The 26,838-nt window shown below is 44.8% G+C and overlaps 1 protein-coding gene across 3 annotated transcripts in view; it reads left to right on the top strand.

The window, feature by feature from the left end:
- Positions 1-26,434, top strand: part of SLC34A2 (solute carrier family 34 member 2) — a 49,162-nt gene extending 22,728 nt beyond the window's left edge. For all 3 annotated transcript variants that reach the window (XM_087724885.1, XM_087724884.1, XM_087724886.1), the window contains exons 2-13: positions 7,205-7,316; positions 7,442-7,579; positions 9,026-9,154; positions 11,755-11,898; positions 13,094-13,205; positions 15,449-15,644; positions 16,442-16,537; positions 18,411-18,531; positions 20,029-20,196; positions 21,415-21,531; positions 22,480-22,604; positions 24,934-26,434. In XM_087724885.1, the coding sequence (XP_087581011.1) occupies positions 7,208-7,316; positions 7,442-7,579; positions 9,026-9,154; positions 11,755-11,898; positions 13,094-13,205; positions 15,449-15,644; positions 16,442-16,537; positions 18,411-18,531; positions 20,029-20,196; positions 21,415-21,531; positions 22,480-22,604; positions 24,934-25,500 (2,022 nt within the window). In that variant the 5' untranslated portion in view covers positions 7,205-7,207 and the 3' untranslated portion in view covers positions 25,501-26,434. The remainder of the gene's footprint in view (positions 1-7,204; positions 7,317-7,441; positions 7,580-9,025; positions 9,155-11,754; positions 11,899-13,093; positions 13,206-15,448; positions 15,645-16,441; positions 16,538-18,410; positions 18,532-20,028; positions 20,197-21,414; positions 21,532-22,479; positions 22,605-24,933) is intronic.
- Positions 26,435-26,838: the final 404 nt, after the last annotated feature.

Below are 26,838 nucleotides of genomic sequence, written 5' to 3'. Positions count from 1 at the left end.
AGAATTCACAGTCAATCAATACAAGGTTTTTTTGTCGGGACCAGGAGTTTGCTTCATGCTCTTGGGAAGCCTCGGTCAGAACAGGATGCTTAGCAATTGGTTCGTACTTACGACCGTTGCTGAGTCCCAAGGTCCTGCGATTCCCTTTAGCGACCTTCTGACAAGTCATTTCAATGTCATCTGGATTGTTAACTTATCAACCGCAGTGATTTACTTAACAACTGAGGCGAGAAGATTGGAAAATGGGGCAAAGCTGACTTAACAAATGTCTCACTTAACAGCCAAGCTTTTGGGCTCAATTGTGGTAGAACAATTCCAGGAAATAGCTGAAATACATTTTTTAACCGGTTGTCTCTAAGGTCCAAGTAGATCCATTTCACGCACATAATCCACATCAAGGGCATTATTATAGTTGAGTCTACCGGCCAGGGTTTCGCAACCTTGGCAGCTTTAAGATCTCTGGACTTCAACTCCCAGAATTCTTGGCTGGGAAATTCTTGGAATTGAAATCTCAAAGTTGCCAAGATTGAGAAATCCTGGCCAATAGGTTACCAAAAGAGTCTTGTTCAGCCAGAAAGTCTCTTTACTGGAGATAAAAAGGGGATTGGTTATGAGTTGCTGGGAGCTCTTTACATATTAATATTTTACTGGATGGATGGATGGATGGATGGATGGATGGATGGATGGATGGATGGATGGATGGACAGACAAGATAGATGATGATAGATAGATAGATAGATAGATAGATAGATAGATAGATAGATAGATAGATAGATAGATAGATAGATAGATATAACAGACAGGCAGATAGATAGATTAGATAGCTACAAGATAGATGATAGATAGATAGATGATAGATAGATAGATAGATAGATAGATAGATAGATGATAGATAGATAGATGATAGATGATAGATAGATAGATAGATAGATAGATACAATAGATAGATAGATGAGAGATAGATAGATAGATAGATAGATAGATAGATAGATAGATAGATAGATAGATAGATAGATGATAGATAGATAGATGATAGATGATAGATGATAGATAGATAGATAGATAGATAGATAGATAGATACAATAGATAGATAGATGAGAGATAGATAGATAGATAGATAGATAGATAGATAGATAGATGATAGATAGAGAGATACATGCATACAATAGATAGATAGATGATAGATAGATAGATAGATAGATAGATAGATAGATAGATAGATGAGAGATAGATAGATAGATGATAGATAGATAGATAGATAGATGATAGATAGATAGACAGACAGACAGACAGACAGACAGACAGACAGACAGACAGACATAGACATGAGAGTGGGGATACTTTCTGCAAGTACCAACTATAGGTGAGAATGTGCGAATAAAGAAACACAACTACTCTTCGACTTACAGCAATTCATTTAGAGACTGTCCAAAGTTACAACTACCGGTTGCCTAAATCGGCACTGATAACACAATAATGTTTAAATGGAGCTGCCCCGGCCCTCTGGAACGATCTACCCCGAGATCCGGACCCTCCCCACTCTCTCGGCCTTCCGAAAGTCTGTTAAAACCTGGCTGTTCCGGCAGGCCTGCTGATCCTTGATTGGACTTCAGCCCCATTAAATAGCAATAGCAATAGCAATAGCAGTAGACTTATATACCGCTTCATAGGCCTTTCAGGCCTCTCTAAGCGGTTTACAGAGAGTCAGCATATTGCCCCCAACAATCTGGGTCCTCATTTTACCCACCTCAGAAGGATGGAAGGCTGAGTCAACCCTGAATTAAAATCGAGTGTATGTTGTGTCTCTCTTAATTTCTTTCTGTCTTGCATTTTAAACTCTTTTTAATATTTTTAAACTGTTTTTTTTTTGTGTGTGTGAGCCGCCCGGAGTCCTCTGGGATTGGGCAGCATACAAATCTATTAAAATTGACAAAGACCCGTCTAGTTTTCTCTTTTGAGAAAACTAGACACCCGTGTGTATCTACAGAGGCGGTTTAAGAAGACAAGATGGGACTGAAACAGTGAAGTGGAAGAGCTATCCGTATTTTATATGCAACCCATTCCCATGATTATGGTTGGAATGTATTTTTGTGCAACAACTACAGTAGTATTCAGCCAGTAGGTGGCAGTGTTTACAAGTTTGGCTCTATTGTATTTATTCCACGCTCTTTTATTCCAAGTAGAGTTTCCTGTTTCCTGTTACAGTTAAAACAGTTAAGCAGTAAAGTACATGGTGACTGTTGCTTTGTTTGATCTGTAATGCACTGTATATGTACACAAACATATATATGTGTTTTTTTATTTGTTTTATAACACAAATATAACAAAGGCAACAGTAAAAATATTGGGTTTCTGTCGTGATGGACTCTTGTGACGAGCCGATTGACAGATGATGGAAGCAGTTAGCTTCCTCCCATAATTGGGGCTTACCAGGGGTTGTGACACTAAATATAAACGTATATATATATATATATATATATATATATATATATATATATATATATATATATATATATATATATATATATATATATATATATATATATATATATATATATATATATATATATATATATATATATATATATATATATATATATATCCGCTGATAACGGATAAGAGCCTGTGGCCTAATGGCTAAGATGTTTGCCTAGTATGTAATATAGCCCAGGTTCAAATCCCAGTAAGGGTATGGCTAGCTGATGAGAGCTAAATAGCTTGAAATAGATCTATACTAGTCTCACTTTATTTATTTATCAGCACAAATACAACAATATATATATATATATATAGAACAGTTACCATCTTGCCTTTTTGAAATGCAGAGATACTCCTGTTAGGGCATCTTGTCCCAAACAGGGCTAAAAATGCAATGACTCCAATCCTGATCTTAATGCTTGAATTGCTTTAGAGAGCTTAGTATCATCTCAAATGTTTTAAGCTTTGGAGACTCCCAACAGTTTAATGGATGGGTTCCCCCTCCCCCACCCCAAATTAGCATAAATAATAATAATAATTAATTAATTAATTAATTAATTAATTACATAAATAATACAGAATGGTGTAATATGATTGCAACATTTAATATTCATTTTGTGCCAGTTTGCAATTTTGCAGTTTCCAAAACATTTCCAGAGGCAGCTTACTCTTGAGTGCATTGCAGTAACTTAATCCAGGCAAAACCCGAATTTGGGGTCAACTTAGAGGTATAGCAGTAGCCTCAACTGGTAAAAAGATCCTCCCAACTAATCCTAGTTGTATTTCCAAGGTAGGAGGGGCGAATTCAACAAGGGTTCCACATTGTGCAACTGATCTTTTAATGGGGCCAGGGGTTAAACTATATATAGAAGCTTCCTTCTTGCCTAACTCCAGTCCAACCAGCCTTAGAGCATTTTCAACAAATGGTTGTCCAGTCTTTTCTTGAAAACCTCCGGTGTTGGAGCACGTACAACTTCTGAAGGCAACTTCTGTTCTGCTGGGTTAATTGTCCTCACTGTTTATGTTTGTTTATGTTTATGTTTATTAACATTTGTATGCCGCCCTTTTCCCTGAGGGGACTCAGGGCGGCTCACATAAAATCAGGGAGGGGGAATACAAACAATGACGTAGACACATATAATAAAAGTAATAAGCAACATACATTCATCATTCGGGAGGGGCGGCTATCCTTGTCCCCAGGCCTGACGGGCTAGCCAGTTCTTAAGGGCTGTGCGGAAGGCCTGGACGGTGGTGAGGGTACGAATCTCCACGGGGAGTTCGTTCCAAAGGGTCGGGGCTACTACTGAGAAGGCTCTCCTCCTTGTAGTTGCCAGCCGGCACTGGCTGGCCGATGGAATACGGAGGAGGCCCAATCTGTGAGATCTAATTGGTCGCAGGGAGGTAATTGGCAGAAGGCGGTCTCTCAAGTATCCAGATCCACTACCATGCAGGGCTTTATGGGTGACTAATAGCACCTTGAAGCGCATCCGGAGATCGACAGGTAGCCAGCGCAGCTCGCGGAGGATAGGTGTTATGTGGGTGAACCGAGGTGCACCCACAATCACTCGCGCGGCCGCGTTCTGCACTAACTGAAGTCGCCGGATGCTCTTCAAGGGCAGCCCCATGTAGAGCACATTGCTGTCAGGAAGTTTCCTGCTGTCACTGTCAGGAAGTTTCTCCTTAGTTCTCGGTTGCTCGGTTGCCCATCAGTCTCCAAATGCGCTTCAAGGTGCTGGTCATTACCTTTAAAGCCCTACATGGCTTAGGACCTGGATACCTATGGGACCGCCTCCTGCCACATACCTCCCAACGACCTATAAGATCCCACAGATTGGGCCTCCTTCGGGTACCGTCGACCGGGCAATGCCTGTTGAATACCACCTCTGCATTCAATGTAAGAGCCGAGGTGGCGCAGTGGTTAGGGTGCAGCACTGCAGGCTACTGCTAGATCAGCAGGTCAGCGGTTCAAATCTCACCGGCTCAGGGTTGACTCAGCCTTCCATCCTTCCGAGGTGGGTAAAATGAGGACCCGGATTGTTGGGGGCAATATGCTGACTCTCTGTAAACCGCTTAGAGAGGCCTGAAAGGCCTATGAAGCGGTATATAAGTCTACTGCTATTGCTATTGCTATTGACTGTTATTTGTTATAAATAAATAAATAAATAAATAAATAAATAAATAAATAAATAAATAAATAAATAAATTGTAGCATTATTACTAAAATGTTTATTAGATGATATCTCTTGTTATCTCACCTTGTTCCACCTTCTCCTTTATTGAAAATGCATAAAGCTTTCTTAATCCTTTGTTCTTGGTTTCTTGGCCTTATCACCCATACTCGATACCAATGATCGCTAACCTTTTTTTTGGCTCCCGTGCCAAAAGCGGGGGGGGGAGGGCAGGGGGGGGGTTGTGTGCAGGTATGCCTCACCCATAATGCTATGTGCGCGACCAAGCATGCATGCAACCCCCTACCCTGCGCACATGCGCACGTGACCAGCAACCCCCTACCCCGCTTTTGGGACAATTATTATTTCGCCCTCCCCAGGCTCTAGAGGCTTTCTAGGAGCCTGGGAAGGGTGAAAACAGCCTCCCTCCACTGCCTCCGGAGGACCTCCAGAGGCTTCAGGAGTATCCCGGAAGCCTCCAGAGGGCAGAAAAATGGCCCTACAGGGAACCTGGAAGTCCGGGAATAGTGACTTCCGGTTTGTCCGTAGGGCCGATTTTCAACCTCCGGAGTCTTCAGGAGGCCTCCCGGTTGCAGGATTTGGGTTTCGCCAGTCTAGAGAAAAGAAGGAGTGAGGCGGGGGAACGTGATAGCAGTCTTCCAATATTTGAGGGGCCGCCACAAAGAAGAGAGAGCCAACTTATTTTCCAAAGCGCCAGAAGGCAAGAAACCATGGGTGGAAACTCATCAAGGAGAGACGCAACCTGGAATTAAGGAGAAACTTCCTAACAGTGAGGACAATCAACCAGTGGAACAGAAGTTGCCTCCGGAAGTTGTGGGTGCTTCATCCCTGGAGGTTTTTAAGAAGAGACTGGGCAGCCACTTGTCTGGAATGGTAGAGGGTCTCCTGCTTGAGCAGGGGGTTGGACTAGAAGACCTCCGAGGTCCCTTCCTGCTCTACTTTGATTGTGAAGGTTCTACCGCTTGTCTTGTGAACATAAGGATCGACCTAGAACCAAACTGGGTGCCTTCCACCTTCAGGAACTGTAGCAGCATGAGGTCAGCGGTGTTCCCATGCATTCCTCTGACTCGCAAGAGGTGTGGGAAGCAGAGCCTGGCAGGGCAGGTAGTTCTGCAACATTTTTCCCCCCGCCAGAGCTATGGCGGAAGATGTTCCTCATCGAAGGAACTCTGGTCTCATTCCACCTCCTTCCATCTCCTTCCAAAATTACTCAACTTCTCTGTTCATTTCTACAGCAGCCCAGGGACGCGGTGGCTCAGTGGCTAAGACGCTGAGCTTGTCGGTCAGAAAGGTCGGCAGTTCGGTGGTTCGAATCCCTAGCGCCGCGTAACGGAGTGAGCTCCCGTGACTCGTCCCAGCTTCTGCCAACCTAGCAGTTCGAAAGCACGTAAAAATGGAAGTAGAAAAATAGGAGCCACCTTTGGTGGGAAGGGAACAGCGTTCCGTGCGCCTTCGGCGTTGAGTTATGTTGGCCACATGACCACGGAGATGTCTTCGGACGACGCTGGCTCTTTGGCTTTGAAACGGAGATGAGCACCGAATGTTCTGACGGGGAGAACAATTCACCCATGGAACAGAAGTTGCCTTTGGAAGTTGTAGAAGCTTCATGACTTGAGACTTTCAAGAAGTACCATTTGTCAGAAATGGTGTAGGGTCTCCTGCTTGGGCGGGGGCTTGGACTCGATGACCTATAAGGTCCCTTCCAATCAGGGGTGAAATTCAATTTTTTCCCCCCTACTGGCTCTGTGGGCGTGGCTTGGTGGGTGTGGCAAGGGAAGAGTATTGCAAAATCTCCCTTCCCTCCCCACTCCAGGGGAAGGACACACTGTAAAAATCCCCATTGCCTCCCCACTGTGGGGCCAGCCAGAGGTGGTATTTGCCGGTTTTCCAAAGTACTCAAAATTTCCGCTACCGGTTCTCCAGAACCTGTCAGAACCTGCTGGATTTCACCCCTGCTTCCAGCTCTGTTCATCTGTTATCTGTTATATCTGTTCGTGGCACGACAAAACCGTGCTCGACTAAAGCGCGCCCGATTAAACCGCGTCGCTGACGTCATCAACAGGGCGACAACAGCGAGCGCGGAGAAAGAAGGGCGCTTTAAATAGCGCTTTGAAAGCAAGCCGATTCAAGTTAAGATAAGGGTTAGGTTTAGGGTTAGGTTTAGGGTTAGGTTTAGGGTTAGGTTTAGGTTTAGGTTTAGGTTTAGGTTTAGGGTTAGGTTAAGGGTTAGGATTAGGGTTAGGATTAGGTTTAGGGGGGTTAGGTTTAGGTTTAGGGGTTAATTTTAGGTTTAGCGTTTACAGCGTGCTTTTTTCTCTGCGCTGTTGTCGCGCTGTGATGACGTCAGCTACGCGGTTTCGTCGAGCGCCCTTTAGTCGAACGCGGTTTTGTGGTGGAACCATATCTGTTTAAACATAAGATGACTGTTTGTAACTAAGCCAGTTGCTTTTAAGGAATGGTTGTTTGACATAACCTTGAAGATATGACAGCGGAGGGTTCAATATTGACCTTTCTCTCCCACCCCCATGTCTTGCAGGACATGGCTCCGTGGCCTGAGCTGGAAGACGCAGAGACCAATAAATATATTGAAGACCCTTCCTCAAAACCCAAGGAGATCATGTCTGACAAACAGGGGAAAGACACCAAAGGTAAAATGGAAGGGCCTTCTCCTGATCTCCCCTCTCCTGTCTTCCGTATCTCCAATGCAACCATTAATGACCGCCTATGGGTCAACTGACGGTAACATCGCCTTGCTTGTTTTTTTGTCCACCAGACGGGGTCATTTCCATGGGAAACCAGGTGGAGCTTCTGCCTGCGTATTCCACCATTGCTTTGACCGCTGCATCCGAAGAGGAAGAAGAAGATCCGTGGAAGCTACCAGAACTTCAGGATACCGGAGTCAAATGGTCAGGTGAGGCTCTGTCGCCAGAGAATGGATGGCCTTTGTTTCAGTTTCTCAAGGTTCTAAGAACCTCCGTTGAGGTTCTCCTCATGGAATGTTATAGGTTGGGGGATAGAAAAGAGCATTCGGATGGGTTTTGCTCCGGATGGCGGGATTTCTTCATTCGTAACCTCGATCTCCTCTGTTTTGTTTCTGTCTTTTAAAAAAAAAGCAAATGGTGGGCTGGAAGGACCAAGGGGGGCATGGCGCACCACCACGAATGATGGCAAAGCAGTATTAAGTGATAACCTCTTCCTCCAAATTTTGATATTCTCTTAATTGAGTCTTAGTTAATGCACAGCACCCAAAATTCTGCAAATGTTATGTATATATTTATATATCTACATATCTCTGTCTATCTATCTGTCCATATAAATGTCTCTCTATGTATTTATTTGCCTGTCTGTTATCTGTCTGTCTGTCTGTCTCTATCTATCTATCTATCTATCTCATCTATCTATCTCTATCCTATCTATCTATCTATCTATCTATCTATCTATCTATCTATCTATCTATCTATCTATCTATCTATCTCATCTATCTATCTATCTATCTATCTATCTATCTATCTATCTATCTATCTATCTATCTATCTATCTATCTATCTATCACCTACCTACCTACCTACCTACATCTATCTATCTATCTATCTATCTATCTATCTATCTATCTATCTATCTATCTATCTATCTATCTATCTATCTATCTATCACCTACCTACCTACCTACCTACCTACCTACATCTATCTATCTATCTATCTATCTATCTATCTATCTATCTATCTATCTATCTATCTATCTATCTATCTATCTATCTATCTATCTATCTATCTATCTATCTATCTATCTAGGCATACCAGGTGCTTTGACAAAAGGAAAAAAAAACCACTTAATCATTCCCCCGGCTCAGCTGATAAGGGAGGAGAGCTTGTGGCTTAGAGGTTAATATAACTGCCTAATATGTAAAAACAGCCCAGGTTCGAATCCCAGTAAGGGTAAGGCTAGCTGATGAGAGCTAAGTAGCTTGAAATAGATCTATACTAGTTTCCCTTCATTTATTTGTCAGCAAAAATGCAACACACACAAACACACACACACATGGGAAGATGTGTGTGTGTGCGCGCGCGCATGCTAAAATAAATGGGATGAGCTCGATCAATAAAAGAATCTAAACACGAAATGGTATTTTCTCTTTCCAAGTAAAGGACCGTTTAAAAATGTTTTTTTTAAGCTTCGTTTAAAAAAAAACAACTCCTTTTAGCTAAAGTTAAATTTTAATGATGGGAACATTCCTTCTGGTTTATTATCCACAGGGCTCCCATTATCAACCTTGACTCCATGAACTTATAGATGAGATTTTTTTGAGACTTATATTTTGTGCTAATTACAGACAAATGCTCCCTTTGTCTTTTGCAGAGCTCGATGGAAAACACAAAGTCCTTTATGTTTTGCGAGGCGCCGTGAAATTTATTCTTCTGCTCGGATTGCTTTACTTTTTCGTCTGCTCCTTGGACGTGCTCAGCTCTGCCTTCCAGTTAGTTGGAGGTAAGGCAGGAATTTCAAGTGTCTCCAACTCATTACATTACAATGTACGTTATTTGAGGATAGAGAAAGTCTTATCGGCTTCATTTCTGCAGAATAAATATTTTCAAGCATTGCAACTCCAAAAGAACGGCTCTTCGAGGCCGAGGAATGTGTCAATAAAGCTACAAGGGGCATTTATGGCAGCTCCAAAAGAATCAGAAACAATTCTGTTTTTAAGGCATTATATAATCAGGATTATTGGTACTAAGGATAGCTGTGACAATTCGCTGTGGCCAACTTGCCAAGGTCAACTTGCCATGGCCAACTTGCTAAGGCCAAAATGCCATATACATACATACATACATACATACATACATACATACATACATGTATGTATATATTTAGTGTCACAACCCCTGGTAAGCCCCAATTATGGGAGGAAGCTAACTGCTTCCATCATCTGTCAATCGGCTCGTCACAAGAGTCCATCACGACAGAAACCCAATATTTTTACTGTTGCCTTTGTTATATTTGTGTTTTATTTGTGCTGATAAATAAATAAAGGGAGACTAGTATAGATCTATTTCAAGCTATTTAGCTCTCATCAGATAGCCATACCCTTACTGGGATTTGAACCTCGGCTATATTACATACTAGGCAGACTTCTTAGCCATTAGGCTAAGGGTAGTAAGGGTATGGCTAGCTGATGAGAGCTAAATAGCTTGAAATAGATCTATACTAGTCTCCCTTTATTTATTTATCAGCACAAATAAACACACACACACACACACACACACATATAATGTGTGTGTGTGTTTAAAAAAAACAACACAAATATAACAAAGGTAACAGTAAAAATATTGGGTTTCTGTCGTGATGGACTCTTGTGACGAGCCGATTGACAGATGATGGAAGCAGTTAGAGGAAGCTGGGGCTTACCAGGGGTTGTGACTATATATATATGCATGCCCACCACATATGACAATATGTTCCTTGGGCCTTTTTCCAGCAGTCCGTTGATCTGTTTGGAAATATTTTCGCTAATCTCGCTGGCACCAATTCAACCCCTCTTCGTTGATTGCTCCGACTGTCCGTGGTGTACACAATAATTTATATCATGCCGCAGTTCACAGGCGCCAGTTCTTCTTCTTCGATCAGCCTTTCTTCGTGCCCAACTCTCACACCCGTACTTCATTGCACGGAGGATTGTTGCTCCCGCTAGTTCAGGAGTAGCTGACGTAATTGATCTTTCCTCCAAGGCCGTGTCAACAAACTTTTAAGATGGGTGGACTTCAGTTCTCAGAAATCCCCAGCCAGCCTTGGACTCCATCCATGTTGAAGTGGTTGAGGTTGGTAAACACGGTTCTAAGAGGCTCCTGGCAACTCAGTTTCCCTGGGCATGCTTAGTTGAACACAACCAGCCTCTGAGGCCCACTGGGCATAAGAGCTGTCAATCACAAGGGGGAGATAGTGGGCGTCGCGTGGGAGGGGACCTGTTTGTTTTCTTCCACCTGCACTGTTGTAACTTTGTGCAGGTAGCTGCCAATCTATGACTTAATCTCTTACCCAAACTAATCTCTTAATCCAGAGTTTGGTAATGCACATGGTGATGGAGAACGTCTTATCCAGGAGATTCAATAGATAAAACACCTTTCACAGACACTTGAAGGAGGTAGATCGGTGTATACACCCATATGCAAAAAGTTGTGCGAACCCTTGTAGCCTTCATCTCCAGTTAAGGAAACAAGTTCCCTTCCCTATAAGTCTTTCATGCTATGAAGGACAGGTATTGTAGTTAAATACAATTTAAGGGACATTTTTCCACAGTCTTTTTTTTTTTTTTTGAAAGGCTGGTGATATAACGTTGTTGGAATTCATTGTTGGAATGGGGTATTTCTGTGCAACAACTACAGTAGTATTCAGCCAGTAGATGGCAGTATTTACAAGTTTGGATCTATGGTATTTACTCTATGGTCTTTTGTTTTAAGTAGAGTTTCCTGTTTCCTGTTGCAGTTAAATACAGTAGTTTAGCAGTAAAGCACATGGTTATTGTACTCTTTGCTCTGTGTGGTCCTTTATATAAACAGAATGCCTAATAAACGTAAACCTCTGTTCTTTATGCTATGGTTCACATCCTGTGAGGTGCATCAGATCATCTCCAGATGTTGCTCTTTTTGTTATGGAGTTATATAGTTGGAGTTATGGAGTTATATAGTGTTATAAAGGTTATTTAAAGCTGTAGTATTCCATTCACGACCCTAATTGAGCCTAAGACTTCTGTTGCTAAGCAAAATATTTAAGTGAATTTTGCCCCATTTTACGACCTTTTCCACCACTGTTGTTAAATGAGTCACCCCAGTTGTTAAGTGACTCTGTTTTCCCAATTGACTTTGCTGATGATAAGGTTGCAAAAAGGTGATCACATGACCCTGGGACACTGCAACCGTCATAAGTATGAACCAGTCACCAAGCATCCAAATTTTGACCCCGGAGAGGCTGCAATGGTCATAAGTGCGATGAATGGGCCTAAGTCTCTTTGTTTCAGAGCCGTTGCAACTTTGCAACGGTCGCTAAGTGAACTGTCGCACGTCAAGGACTACCTGTAAGTTTTATTTCCGCAGGCAAAGCAGCAGGGGACATTTTCAAGGATGGTTCCGTCTTATCAAATCCCGTCGCAGGCCTCGTCATCGGCGTCCTGGTGACAGTGATGGTGCAAAGTTCCAGCACTTCCTCCTCTATCATTGTCAGCATGGTGTCTTCTTCACGTGAGTCAACCGTAGAGCCGATTTTGGATTTTCGTAACTTCTTCTGAGAGTTTGTCAGCCGCAAAATAGGGGAATAACAAGGGAGCAATCCACGAGTAAGGGCCTCCTTCTATCATTGTCAGCAGGGTGTCTTTTTCACGTGTACCAGGGATGGTAAACGGTTTCGGTACCGAGTGCCCAAACCAGAATGCGTATGCATGCATGTGTGTGTGTGTGTGTGTGCCCGCACACACTCTGGAGCTCCGGAAACCCGAAGAACAGCTGGCCAGTACATGCCTGTCTGGTTTTTGGCTATTTCTGGCTGTTTTTCTGGGCATTTTCCAGGGCATTTTCCAGCGCTCCAGTGCCCGTCAAGACCAGTGGTGGGTTCCAGAGCCTCTTCCAACCGGTATGTCTGGAACAGGCCCGGCATCACCCACATGGTTGTGCGCGGCGCGTGCATGCATCATACCTGCCTGTGATACCTCTTCCAGCCTCCGTGATGCTCCAGCTGCTCGGTGGACAGGTGCTGTTCATGCCATGCTAAGATGAAATGCCCATCGACGTGAATGATGTTGAGTTGGCCATGCCCACACGGTCACATGACCACCGAGCCATGCTCACCCAGCTGGTCATTAGGGCAATGAACCGGTTGTTAAATTATTTGAATCCCACCACTAGTTAGTTTCCACCCATTGCTTCTTGTCCTGCCCTCAGGTGCCTTGGAGAACAGCTTGACTTCCTCTTCTTTGTGTCAACCCCTGAGATATTGGAAGACTGCTATATATGTCTCCCCTGGTCCTTCTTTTCTGTACACTGGCCAAACCTAATTCCTGCAACCGTTCTTCATATGTTTTCTCCCTCCGTCCCCTGATCCCCTTTCTTGCTCTTCTCTGCACTCTTTCCAGAGTCTCCACATCTTTTTTTTTTGGCATGTGGTTACCAAAACTGGATGCAGCATTCCAGGCATGGCCTTAACTAAGGTTTTACAAAGCGGTACTAAAACTTCACATGATTTTGATTCTGCTCCTCTGTTTACACAGCCTGTTTATGTTTTGTATAAACTCTGTGCATACAAAAGTTTGGCAGAAAGCAATTGGGAGGACTGGAATTTGGTACCTTGCAGGCACTGAAGCAGTCCTGTATGAGCCAATAAGTTCTCCTTTGTTACATGTTTACCTGTAATCCTTATTGTGTTATACATTTATTTTTGCAGTGTTGAGCGTTAAGCATGCTATCCCCATCATAATGGGAGCGAATATTGGGACTTCGGTGACCAACACCATTGTGGCACTGATGCAAGCTGGAGATAGGAATGAATTTCGAAGGTATCACTTATTTATCTTAAGATTTATCTTTATCTAATAGGAATCAGGGTAATAATGTCACTGCCGAGAAAGGCAGCCCAAGAAAACCTCTAAAATTAGTACAAAACTAAATGTTTATGCCATCTGTAATAACAATCCTGGTCAGCCCTCAACTTCCAAGAGTTTGTTCAGCCACTGTTCAAAAACCACACTGAAAGAAAGTGACTTTTGGCTAATTTTTCACCATTTGTATTTATTTATTTATTGTAATTTGTCAAACAGAAACGAAAAGAGGAATAGTATAAAATTACAATGATAGGGACGATAGGCACGTTGGTGCGCTTACGCATACCCCCTCTAGTGAGCACTTAAGTATGAAGTAAGGCAGTGGTGGGATTCAAACTTTTTTTACTACTGGTTCTGTGGGCATGGCTTGGTGGGCGTGGCAGGGGAAGGATACTGCAAAATCCCCCTTCCCTCCCGACTCCAGGGGAAGGATACTGCAAAATCTCCATTCCTTCCACACTCCAGGGGAAGGATACTGCAAAATCCCCATTTCCTTCCGACTCCAGGGGAAGGATACTGCAAAATCCCCATTTCCTTCCGACTCCAGGGGAAGGATACTGCAAAATCCCAATTTCCTTCCCACTCCAGGGGAAGGATACTGCAAAATCCCCATTTCCTTCCGACTCCAGGGGAAGGATACTGCAAAATCCCCATTTCCTTCCCACTCCAGGGGAAGGATACTGCAAAATCCCCCTTCCCTTCCGACTCCAGGGGAAGGATACTGCAAAATCCCCATTTCCTTCCCACTCCAGGGGAAGGATACTGCAAAATCCCCATTTCCTTCCGACTCCAGGGGAAGGATACTGCAAAATCCCCATTTCCTTCCCACTCCAGGGGAAGGATACTGCAAAATCCCCCTTCCCTTCTGACTCCAGGGGAAGGATACTGCAAAATCCCCATTTCCTTCCCACTCCAGGGGAAGGATACTGCAAAATCCCCATTCACTCCCCATTCCAGGGGAAGGATACTGCAAAATCCCCCTTCCCTCTCCACTCCAGGGGAAGGATACTGCAAAATCCCTCTTCCCTCCCCACTCCAGGGGAAGGATACTGCAAAATCTTTATTCCCACCCCACTCCAGGGGAAGGATACTGCAAAATCCCTCTTCCCACCCCACTCCAGGGGAAGGATACTGCAAAATCCCCCTTCCCTCCCGACTCCAGGGGAAGGATACTGCAAAATCCCCATTCACTCCCCACTCCAGGGGAAGGATACTGCAAAATCCCCCTTCCCTCCGCACTCCAGGGGAAGGATACTGCAAAATCCCCATTCACACCCCACTCCAGGGGAAGGATACTGCAAAATCCCCATTCACACCCCACTCCAGGGGAAGGATACTGCAAAATCCCCATTCACACCCCACTCCAGGGGAAGGATACTGCAAAATCCCCATTACCCCCCAACTCCAGGGGAAGGATACTGCAAAATCTCCATTCCCAATAGTTGGCTTGAAACTCAACCTTAAGAAAACTAAGATCATGGAATCTGGCCCTCCCAATTCCTGGCAAATAGAGGGGGAAGAAATGGAGGTAGGAACAGATTTTATTTTCCTGGGCTCCAAGATGGGGATGGCAGCCAAGAAATCAAAAGAGGCTTGCTCCTGGGGAGGAAAGCGATGGAAAATCTAGACAGCATCCTAAAAAGCAGAGACATCCCCCTGCCAATAAAAGTGCATCTAGCCAAGGCTGTGGTTTTCCCAGCTGCCATGGATGGCTGTGAAGGTTGGACCATAAGGAAGGCTGAGCGCCAAAGAATGGAGGCCTTTGAACTCTGGTGCTGGAGAAGAAGACTCCTGCATTGAGTCCCTTGGACTGCAAGGCCATCCAACCGGTCAGTCCTAGAGGAGATCAACCCTGGCTGCTCTTTAGAAGGCCAGATCCTGAAGAGGGAACTCAAAGACTTTGGCCGCCTAAGGAGAAGGAAGAAGGACTCCCTGGAGAAGAGCCTCATGCTGGGAAAGATGGGGGGCAAAGGAAGAAAAAGGGGACGGCAGAGAAGGAGGGGGCTGGATGGAGCCACCGAAGCAGTCGGAGTGAGCTTGAATGGACTCCAGAGGATGGTAGAGGACAGGAAGGCCTGGAGGAACGTTCTCCATGGGGGTTGCTTAGTTGAACATCAACCCTCTGAAGCTCTTTTTAATGCCTTTGGTTGTCTTTCTGCTGAGCCTCTTCTGACCGCCCTCTGTTTCTTTGTCTCCAGGGCCTTTGCGGGGGCCACTGTCCACGATTTCTTTAACTGGCTCTCCGTGTTTGTCCTGTTGCCCATCGAAGTGGCCTCTCAGTATCTCTACCGCCTGACCAGCCTTATTGTGGACTCGTTTCAGCTGGAGAGTGGGGAAAACGCCCCCGAATTGCTGAAAGTCATCACGGATCCCTTCACAAAACTCATCATCCAGGTATAAATTCTTCCCTGGTTTATTGACCCAGACCAGGTTGGCTCCGATCTCTCTGCGCCCCTCACTAATGCGATGCTAGGAATGTGGGGGGGGGGGGGGAGGACTCCAGAACATCCATGGGGCTTCTTAGTCCTAGTTGGCCCAAAAGTGCTTTTTTTTCAGGAGGCAACTGGAGTTTTTTGTTAATTTTTGAAGATGTTTTGCTTCTCACCCAAGAAACAAGTTCTTCTCCTTCTCTTTCTTCTCCTTCTCCTCCTTCTCTTTCTCCTCCTTCTCCCTCCTTCTCCTTCTCTTTCTTCACCTTCTCCTCCTCCTCTCTCCTCCTTCTCTCCCCTGGTCCTTCTTTTCATTAAACTAGACACACCCAGTTCCTGCAACCGTTCCTCATATTTTTTTAGCCTCCAGTCCCCTAATCCTCTTTGTTGCTCTTCACTGCACTCTTTCCAGAGTCTCAACATCTTTTCTACATCGTGGCGACCAAAACTGGATGCCGTATTCCAAGTGTGGCCTTACCAAGGCCTTATATAGTGGTATCAACACTTCACGTGATCCTGATTCTCTCCCTCTGTTGATGCAGCTTAGAACTGTGTTGGCTTTTTTGGCAGCTGTTGCCCACAGCTGGCTCTATAAGTTATATTTTGTTTTGACATCGTGTTAGCTTTTCAAACCTCCTGAGTCACATTGGGTTGACCTTTTGGAAGCTGCAAGGCACAAGAAAATTAATCTGATGAAATGTGCGTCCTTCAATTGAACCCCCCATAAACTGGGATTTCCATTTTCCTTCCTTTGATTAACAGCTCGATAAATCAGTCATAAATGCAATCGCGACGGGAGATGAATCAGCGAAAAATAAAAGCCTGGTGAAAAATTGGTGCAAAACAACCAAGAACGTGGTGAGTGTTGCGTTAAGGGATGATTTGATGCAGATAAGAGGCCTGGCTTATCGTTGAATTAGTCCTTTTTATCTTTAATAACTGCTCACTAAATGAAGGGGGTGATCATGATAATGTGATAATGTTCTAGGTAGTCATTCTTCTAGGAAATCAAACTGAGATTGCATTTATTGTTTTGGAAAGGGTAGATACCGTATTTTTCAAAGTATAAGACGCAGCCCCTAAAAGAGAGTGAAAATGTGGGTGCGTCTTATACACTGAATGTAGCCCCCACCCACCCACCGCCCCCCACTCTGCCTCTGCCTCCCAGCAATTTACCTCCTTGCAGCCAACGGGGAAAATGGGGCTTGCGGGAGGCGGCAATAGGCTATGGCCATCCCTGCAGCCTGAAACAGCTGATGATCGGGAGGCCCGTGCTTAAACTGAAAGTGAAAGTGAAACTTGCTGTTTTCTGCAAGGAGGCAAATTGCTGGGAGGCAGAGACAGATTTTTTTTCTTCTTGTGCTAATCAGGCTAAACTGAAACCGGCTGTTTGCTGCAAGGAGGTAAGTCAATAACTATAAATGCCTGTAGAATGTCCAAATTATGAGACTTATTTTTTTAAAGACTGCTTTATTATTGTTCTAGTCAACTTAACAAAATGAAGCAGCTTTTTAAAATAAACGCTTGACCTGAAGAGGCCCAGGGCTATTGTATCTCCTTTTAAATAGCAGAGACGAACCTGGACTTCCAGAAAGCCACAACAATTTTAACAGCCTCTGCACAAGTATAGTGTGAAATGTAACGGTTCCACCACAAAACCGCGTTCGACTAAACCGCGCTCGACAAAATCGCGTAGCTGACGTCATCAACAGCGCAACAACAGCGCGGAAACAGAAGCACACTGTAAATGCTAAACCTAAAATTAACCCCTAAACCTAACCCTAAACCTAACCCTAACCCTAACCCTTAACCTAACCCTAAAGCTAACCCTAAAGCTAACCCTAAAGCTAACCCTTACCTTAACTTGAATCGGCTTGCTTTCAAAGCGCTATTTAAAGCGCCCTTCTTTCTCCGCGCTGGCTGTTGTCGCCCTGTTGATGACGTCAGCGACGCGGTTTAATCGGGCGCGGCTTAGTCGAGCAGGGTTTTGTCGTGCCACGAAATGTAACACTACAAACAGTGTATATCTTCTGTACTGTTTGCTGTTTGCTGAAACACCTGCAGGAAAACCACCAGGCCCAGGGAGCACGAAAGACACCCCTCAATTTTAAACCATTTCTGGAAACCTTGCCAAGGAAGGGACTTATCTGTAGGGTTGCCAGGAGTCAATGCTCCATCTCTGGAGCTTTTCCAGAAGAGGTTAGCAGTTAGCAATAGCAGTTAGACTTATATACCGCTTCATAGGGCTTTCAGCCCTCTCTAAGCGGTTTACAGAGTCAGCATATTGCCTCCAACAACAATCCGGGTCCTCATTTTACCCACCTCGGAAGGATGGAAGGCTGAGTCAACCTTGAGCCGGTGAGATTTGAACAGCCGAACTGCAGAACTAGCAGTCAGCTGAAGTGGCCTGCAGTACTGCACTCTAACCACTGCGCCACCTCGGCTCTAGGTTGGACTGCCATTTGTCTGGGAGGGTGGAAGGTGTCCTGCTTTGAGAAGAACTTTGTATCAGAAGACCCCCCCAAAGACCCTCCTGGCTTTGTGATTCTCTTACGCCGTGAATTAACATTCCACTGTGACGGGTGAAATAGGGCCATCGTTCCATCGTTCCCACTGCTAAGGTGGATTCTTTGTGGTTGCCATGGTTTTTTGCTGTTTGTTTGAATAATAATAGAGCCTAAATCAGCATAAGGAACTGGGTTTCATCGAGCTGTTTTGTCTCAATGCCTAGGTTGAAATGAATACGACCGTCCCAGGACCCGAAAACTGCACCTCTTCGGGACTTTGCTGGACCAGCGGAAATATGACCTGGACCCTCAAAAACGTGACGGAAACCCAGAATCTTGAGAAATGTAAGGGGAAGGGGCTGCCTTAAGCCTTCTCTAAAGAGAGAAGGCCCGTTTCTCAAAACAAGAGGTGGCCAGGGGCTGCGCTGGGAAAACGTCAGGCTGGAGAGAGGGCTCACCCCATCGCAATAGCGGCCCAAGAATCTGAGCGTTGATCATGGGGAAGCCGCAACAGTCACAGGGGTGGAGGGGGGGGAAATGGCCGTAAGTCCCTTCTTCCTGCGCTGTTGTAACTTTGAACGGCCACCGAAGGAACTGTGGTGCTTTATGAAAGTGCAATTTGATAAGTGTCTGAATTAATGCTAACTCGCTTACTTAATTGATTAGTAATTAATTAATAATACTTTTTAATCTACACCGAGAGCATATGCACCAAAGACAAATTCCTTGTGTCACACTTGGCCAATAAAGAATTCTATCCTATCCTATCCCATTCCATTCTTTCATTCCTCTATTCTATTCCATTCCATTCCATTCCATTCTCTTTTTTCTATTCTAATTCTAATTCTATTGTCTCTTCTCTTCTCTCTACTCTACTCTACTCTACCCTACCCTACTCTACTCTACTCTACTCTATTCTAATTCTATTCCATTCCACCTTACTCCACTCCACTCCATTCCTTTCTCTTTTTTCTATTCTATTATCTATTCTTTCTTCTCTTCTCTTCTCTAATTCTATTCCATTCCACTTCACTCCACTTCATTCCATTCCATTCTCTTTTTTCTATTCTAATTTTAATTGTATTGTCTATTCTCTCTCCTCTCCTCTCCTCTTCTAATTCTAATAATTCCATTCCACTCCACTCCAATCCAATCCATTCCATTCCCTTTTTTCTATTCTAATTCTAATTCTATTGTCTCTTCTCTTCTCTCTACTCTACTCTACTCTACCCTACCCTACTCTACTCTACTCTACTCTATTCTAATTCTATTCCATTCCACCTTACTCCACTCCACTCCATTCCTTTCTCTTTTTTCTATTCTATTATCTATTCTTTCTTCTCTTCTCTTCTCTAATTCTATTCCATTCCACTTCACTCCACTTCATTCCATTCCATTCTCTTTTTTTCTATTCTAATTTTAATTGTCTATTCTCTCTCCTCTCCTCTTCTAATTCTAATCCTAATTCCATTCCACTCCACTCCAATCCAATCCATTCCATTCCCTTTTTTTCTATTCTAATTCTAATTGTATTGTCTATTCTCTCTTCTTTTCTCTTCTCTGTTCTATTCTATTTTCTATTCTAATTCTATCCTATTAAAAAAAAAATACAAGTGAAGGCAGGAAAGGAGGAGGAAGGAATGGTTCAAATCAAAGGTTTCTCGCTGGATCCCAAAAGTCAAGATCGTGGCCACATCTGAAGCATTGCACATAAAAATACTAGCGGGGCATTGTGGCTGTTACGGCAGCCATCTTCACCTTCCTACCCAACTGTCAACTTTTCGGACCCAACAGGACACGAGCCGCTTAGCCTTGGTTGACTTGTCCCTTCTCCCTCCGTAGGCAAGCACATTTTTGTAGACTCTCCGCTGCAGGATCTGGCCGTGGGCCTCATCCTGCTCGCGCTCTCGTTGCTCGTCCTCTGCACGTGCCTGGTGTTGATCGTCAAACTCCTGAACTCGGTGCTTAAAGGACAAGTCGCGAATGTCATCAAGAAAACGCTCAATACTGGTACGTATTTCTCCCCCTCTTCTTTCTTTTCGGTATTTAATTGTTTAAATAGTTTTCAACAGAAAGAGGAAAGCAAGGGAGTATAAAGGAAGGAAGGAAGGAAGGAAGGAAGGAAGGAAGGAAGGAAGGAAGGAAGGAAGGAAGGAAGGAAGGAAGGAAGAAAAAAGCTGCTCGGAGGAGGGGGGAGGCAAAAAAGTGCAAGAAATGAAACGAAGGGTGAACCAAAAACAAAAAGGGCAGGAATAGTTTTTAAAAAGATATTAAAAAGTGAATTCTTCCTAGCAGTTATTAAGTCAAAAGTATTTCTTCGGAACAGAGTGGAGTAGAATAGATGAAAGAATATAATAGAATTAGGAATGAAAGAATAGAATGGAATGGAATAGAATATGAAAAGAATAGAATAGAATAGAATAGAATAGAATAGAATAGAGAATGAAAGAATAGAATAAAGAATGAAAGAATAGAATAAAGAATGAAAGAATAGAGAATGAAAGAATAGAATAGAAATAGAATAGAAATAAGAATGAAAGAAGAGAATAGAATAGAGAATGAAAGAATGGAATAAAATAAAGAATGAAAGAATATGAATAGAACAGAATAGAAAGGAATGAAAGAATAGAATAGAAAGAAATGAAAGAATAGAATAGAAAGAAATGAAAGAATAGAAATAAGAATGAAAGAATAGAATAAAGAATGAAAGAATAGAATAGAATAAAGAATGAAAGAATAGAATAAAGAATGAAAGAATAGAATAGAATTAAGAATGAAAGAATAGAATAGAGAATGAAAGAATGGAATAAAATAAAGAATGAAAGAATAGAATATGAATAGAACAGAATAGAATAGGGAAAGAATAGCATAGAATAGAATAGAGAATGAAAGAATAGAATAGGAATAGGAATGAAAGAATAGAAATAAGAATGAAAGAATAGAATAAAGAATGGAATAGAATAGAATAAAGAATGAAAGAATAGAATATGAATAGAATAGCTACAGGACCACGGAGACGTCTTCGGACAGCGCTGGCTCTTCGGCTTTGAAACGGAGATGAGCACCGCCCCCTAGAGTCGGGAACGACTAGCACATACGTCCAAGGGGAAACCTTTCCCTTTACCATTTAAGATCCCTTCCAACTGTTAGCCTGTTATAAATATTTAAGACAATGGATTAGGTAGAACGGAACGGGCTGCATAAATCTTCTACTCCTCTGTTTTCCAGATTTCCCCTTCCCGTTTTCTTGGGTAACTGGTTATCTGGCTATGCTGGTAGGAGCTGGGATGACCTTCATTGTTCAAAGCAGTTCGGTCTTCACCTCGGCTATCACTCCACTTGTTGGTAAGAGCTGGAGAAATCTTTGTAACACAAAGCGCTTTTTTTTTCCTTTTGTTATTATCTTTCTGTGCGTGTGAATTTGAACAAAGTAGAATCTGTCTATCTTTCATTTGCTGGATTGATCTGCAACAGAATAGCTGCTATATTTTATACCCATGAGGGCCAGCCTATGGCACAAGTGCCACAGGTGCCATGCAGAGCCGTCTCTGCGGGCACGCCAGCTGTTGCCCAGCTCAGCTCTACCACGCAGGGATGTGCGCCTCCCAGCGGCCAGCTGGATTTCGGGTCTGAGGGAGGGAGGGAGGGAAGAAGGAAGGAAGGAAGGACGGACTAGCAATAGCACTTAGACTTATATACCACTTTACAGTCCCTCTCTAAGCGGTTTACAGAGTCAGCCTCTTGCCCCCAACAATCGGGGTCCTTGTTTTACCCACTTCGGAAGGATGGAAGTCTGAGTCAACCGTGAACCGGTCAGGATCGAACTCCTGGCAGTGGGCAGAGTTTGCCTACAATGCTGCACTCTAACCACCGCAATTCGAGCCACTGCGCCACCACAGCTCCTCTCTACCACCAATTCCCTTTGACCGTTAGTAGCTCAGATTCTTGTAGAGCGCTTAAGCTTGCAATGAACCTTCATAGTCATTTGAACGGCCCGGATTAACCCGATTTCCACACGTTTGACAGCAAGGCATCAGAATTGTGGACGATGGGAAAGCCACTCGCTCAGTGGATGAAATAATTTGAGCGCTACGGCATTGTGTAGACCAGTGGTTGCCAAACTTGGCAACTTTAAGACTGGTGGACTTCAACTCCCAGAATTCTCCAGCCAGCAGAGCTGGCTGGAGAATTCTGGGAGTTGAAGTCCACCAGTCTTAAAGTTGCCAAGTTTGGCAACCACTGGTGTAGACTTACCATCAAACAATGCAATTTCTCCCCTTTTCTTCCCATCAGGAATTGGAGTTATAAGTATAGAGCGGGCCTACCCCCTAACTTTGGGGTCGAATATTGGGACAACGACAACAGCCATTCTAGCCGCAATGGCCAGCCCGGGAAACCGACTGAAATACTCCTTACAGGTGAGCACTTCTTAGTATTCGAAAGACTCTCGTTGATGCAATTCGACTAAAACCACTCCTTTCCACTCACGTTTCTCTTCAGCCGGGACGATTTGCTTTAAGGCAACGATGGTGAATCTTTTCGGTACCAAGTACCCATACCGGAACAAACGCCAGAGCACAGGAAATGCATGTGCACCGGTCAGCTAGTTTTCGGGGTTCCAGTGCTCGGGCCCGCGTGAAGATAGGGTAGCCAGAACATGCATGCATGCCAGCCAGCTGGTGTTTGGGTTTCCACATGTGCAAAGCCAAGCTGGCCGGTGCTTATGCACGCCGGAAACCAGAAGAACACTGGCTGATGTGCATGCGCTAGCAGCGGTGGCTCTTCCGTCCCAAGGACCGGCCCATAGATTTCCACTGCTCTCCTCTCCTCTGCTTTCTGTGCATCTGTGCATCAGGCACTGGGCACAGCTTTTCCTCCTCTTCCTCATCACCCCCTCCAGACCTGGGGGCTGTTGACTCTCCATCTGAGGGCTGATGGACGGCCCAGGCTCCACCTCTCTCTCTGTCTCTCTCCGTCTCTCTCTCTATCTGTCTCTCTCTCTCTATCTCTCTCTGTCTCTGTCTGTCTCTCTCTCTCTGTCTCTCTCTCTGTCTCTCTCTGTCTCTGTCTCTGTCTCTCTCTGTCTCTCTCTCTGTCTCTCTCTGTCTGTGTCTCTCTCTCTGTCTCTCTCTCTCTGTCTCTCTCTGTCTCTCTCTGTCTCTGTCTCTCTCTGTCTCTCTCTGTGTCTCTCTCTCTGTCTCTCTCTCTGTCTCTCTCTGTCTCTGTCTCTCTCTGTCTCTCTTTGTTTCTTTCTGTTTCTCTCTCTCTGTTTCTCTCTCTCTGTCTCTCTCTCTCTCTCTCTGTCTCTGTCTGTGTCTCTCTGTCTCTCTCTGTCTCTCTCTGTCTGTGTCTCTCTCTCTGTCTCTCTCTCTGTCTCTCTCTGTCTGTGTCTCTCTCTCTGTCTCTCTCTCTGTCTCTCTATCTGTGTCTCTCTCTCTGTCTCTCTGTCTCTGTCTCTCTCTGTCTCTCTCTGTCTCTGTCTCTCTCTGTCTCTGTCTCTCTCTGTCTCTCTCTGTCTCTGTCTCTCTGTCTCTCTCTGCCTCTGTTTGTCTGTCTCTCTCTGCCTCTGTTTGTCTGTCTCTCTCTCTCTGTCTCTGTCTCTGTCTCTGTCTCTGTCTCTCTCTCTCTCTCTGCCCCTCTCTCTCTGTTTCTCTCTATCTCTCTCTCTCTGTCTCTCTCTCTGTCTCTCCATTCCCTCTTCCCCCTTGGAGCTCTCAGGTTTCCTTGATGCTGAACCTGACTCCCATGCCTCCCCCTCCTCTAATTCAGCTGCTGAATGGGTTACAACACCTGCGTTTAAATTCTCTTGCCAACTTTCTCAAAGCTTTCACTTCAACTGGATATTTTAAGGGGAGGAAAGGGGACTTTAAAACATGCTGCTTCTTGAGACTTGCGTATTCTAAGTACAGACTGCTTATTATTTTGCGATGAAAAGCACCATATGAACCGATCAACCATCGGCAATACTGGTTTTTAACCACCACCTGGGCGGTTATGGATTCTCTCCGGCTGTTGTGGCCCACCAGTGGCCAGAGGAGCTGGCAGCAGACTCAGACAATGTGGAGGTTGTGGAGGAAGATGGGCCAGTCCTGGGGGCTGAGGAAGGCTCTGAGGAGGGCTCTGTGTCGGAGGCAGAGAGGGGGCCAGAGCCATATGCCAGTTATCAGCTGCCTTCAAAGTCAGACATCAGTGAGGCAGAAGAACAGCTGGAGCCTGTTCCCAGTGTGCTCATGCACAGAGTTCCCACTGCACAGGGTCCACTTGGGAGTAAGGCCACAGGTAGATGGTGAATGGCCCCTCCCAGAGGAGATAAAAGAGGAGCGAAAGGGGAGTGGAGTTTGCAGGAGACCATTAGCTCTCTTAATTGGTTCATGACTCTCCGAGAGTCCTGGCCAAGTTTTGCAGAGATCGGCCTGGCAGCTCTCCAAGCCAGATAAGGTCTGTGACCGTAAATCCTCCCTTGAAAGACTTAGCTGGATGGGAATGAGCAGAATTCACAGTCAATGAATAAAAGGGGTTTTTGTCGGGACCAGGAGTTTGCTTCATGCTCTCGGGAAGCCGAGGTGATAACACTGGCATGGCTTCTTTTCCTTTGAATTGAGAGGTGTGTAGCAGAGAACCGAGATATATTTATACAATCCGGAGTAAGTCAGGGGTGGTTTCAGTGTCAGAGAAGAAAACAAGAGATGATTGTACGGTATGTACCATCTTGATGTTCCTCTGACGTCTCCTCTGTTTCATTTCCAGATCGCGCTGTGCCATTTCTTTTTCAATATCTCAGGGATCATCCTTTGGTACCCGGTTCCTTTTATGCGTATCCCCATCCGCTTGTCAAAAGGTCTGGGGAATATCACCGCCAAGTACCGATGGTTCGCCATTTTCTACCTCCTCACCTGCTTCTTCCTGATCCCGTTGGCCGTGTTCGGCCTTTCGGTGGCCGGTTGGCCCTACCTGGTGGGCGTGGCCGTCCCCGTCTTCTTGGTCTTGATCTTCGTGCTCACCGTCCACCTCCTGCAGAAGAAGAGGCCGCACCTGCTCCCGGAGAAGCTGCGGAGCTGGGATTTCCTTCCCCGGTGGATGCATTCCTTGCGGCCCTGGGATGATGCCATAACCGCCGCGGGCGGCGTCTGTGGCAGGTATTGCTGCTGCTGCTGCAAACGTTGTCGAAACAAGGAGGCTGACCCGAGCGTGGAAACCAAGGACACGAAAGCGTTGGAAGTTCACGAGAACCCCGTATCGCTGGCCGACGAAGAGAACTGTCTTCCCAAGGCCGCGAAAGCAGAGAAAGCAGACTTGAGCACCACGGCGTTGTAGCAGAGAGGGGGACGTTGAGGCCCAAGGACGGAACGTTTGAGGGGCCTGCCTAGAGGGGGAAACGGGGAACGCGGGGCCAGTGACTTGCGCTCAGTGAGAAGATTCAACCAGGGATGGGCAACCACAATTGTCAAGAACCCTTAAGTCGTGTCTGAATCTCAAGACACGCATTCAAATCACCGGTAAGGTTAAGGCTTTACCTCACACCTGCTCACGTCATGGAAAAAGCAAAGTCCTCTACTTGTCTCCACACTAAGGAGACTCCCTGTGGACAAGTACTCCACTTGTTTTTTTTTTTTTAAGAGATCTATGAGTCAACAGTGCTTCTGCCCATCACTGCTAAGGCTCTCTCATTTGCAGTCCTGTAGAAGTCCGATCTACTCCGCGTTCTCAGCCTCAGTAGACCCACAAGTAGGACATCTGGCCATGGGCTATATCGTATAGTAGATCACTAGCTGGATCAGGTTTTCAGCAAGAGCTTTAAAACCATATCCCCTCAATCCCATGTTTTGGAGAGTTTAGGCCTACTACGCCATTGTAACATAATGTAATATAGTGTGTACCACACGGATCTGTTCAACCAAACCAATTTTCTAAAACCGTGAATAAGTGCCGGTTGAGGTGTGTGTTAAAGAAATTATCTCTCTCTCTCTCTATATATATATATTTAGTACTGTAGGTTCTGTGGTTTGTGCAATTTATGACCTTTCTAAAGCACTTGTCCTTTTTTTCCGGCCTAAATTATTTGAAGGCTGATTTGAGAGAACAATCGTCAAAAGAATTGAGCTGCTATATCTCCATAGGATATGCAGGGACACCGTTTTTGATTAGCGGACACAAGATAGTGAGGAAGAAGAGCGCAGGGGTGGGTTCCTGTACCGGTTGGCACTGGTTCAGTTCATGCGTGCTTTGCACGCACGCGCTGCTTGGTTCACTCGCAGCACATTGCTCGCGCAAGCTCGGTTGAGTGAAAATTGCTCTGCGCATGCGCAGAAACATGCCAGCAACAGCAAAAGAGAGCAGGGAAGCAGTTCAGGGGTGTGGCTGCCGGTTCTGCGACCCAGGCCAAATCACCATTACTGGTTCCGCCGAACCGGGCCAAACTGGGAGGAACCCACCTCTGAAGAAGAGGATTCAAGGGGGCGTTTCTCCTCCTGACAAGATTAAATTATGTAAATAATGTGTTTTTAAGAAGTGGATTGCTCTAAAAAATATACCTCGTGTTGCAGAAGCATTAACTCGCGGAATGTCCCAAAGCTGGATGGGAGAAAGCCTATTGCTCTGACGCACAACCTTTTTACCTCTGTTGTCGGTTGTCTGATTGTGTTCACCGTTTTG

The sequence above is a fragment of the Thamnophis sirtalis genome, unplaced genomic scaffold (genome assembly GCF_051295495.1).
Source record: "Thamnophis sirtalis isolate CommonGarterSnake01/CBP01778 unplaced genomic scaffold, rThaSir2_p1.2 scaffold_10, whole genome shotgun sequence".
Lineage (NCBI taxonomy): Eukaryota > Metazoa > Chordata > Lepidosauria > Squamata > Natricidae > Thamnophis > Thamnophis sirtalis.
The sequence above is the reverse complement of the archived record's forward strand: the minus strand, read 5'-3'. Positions and strand labels throughout refer to the sequence as shown.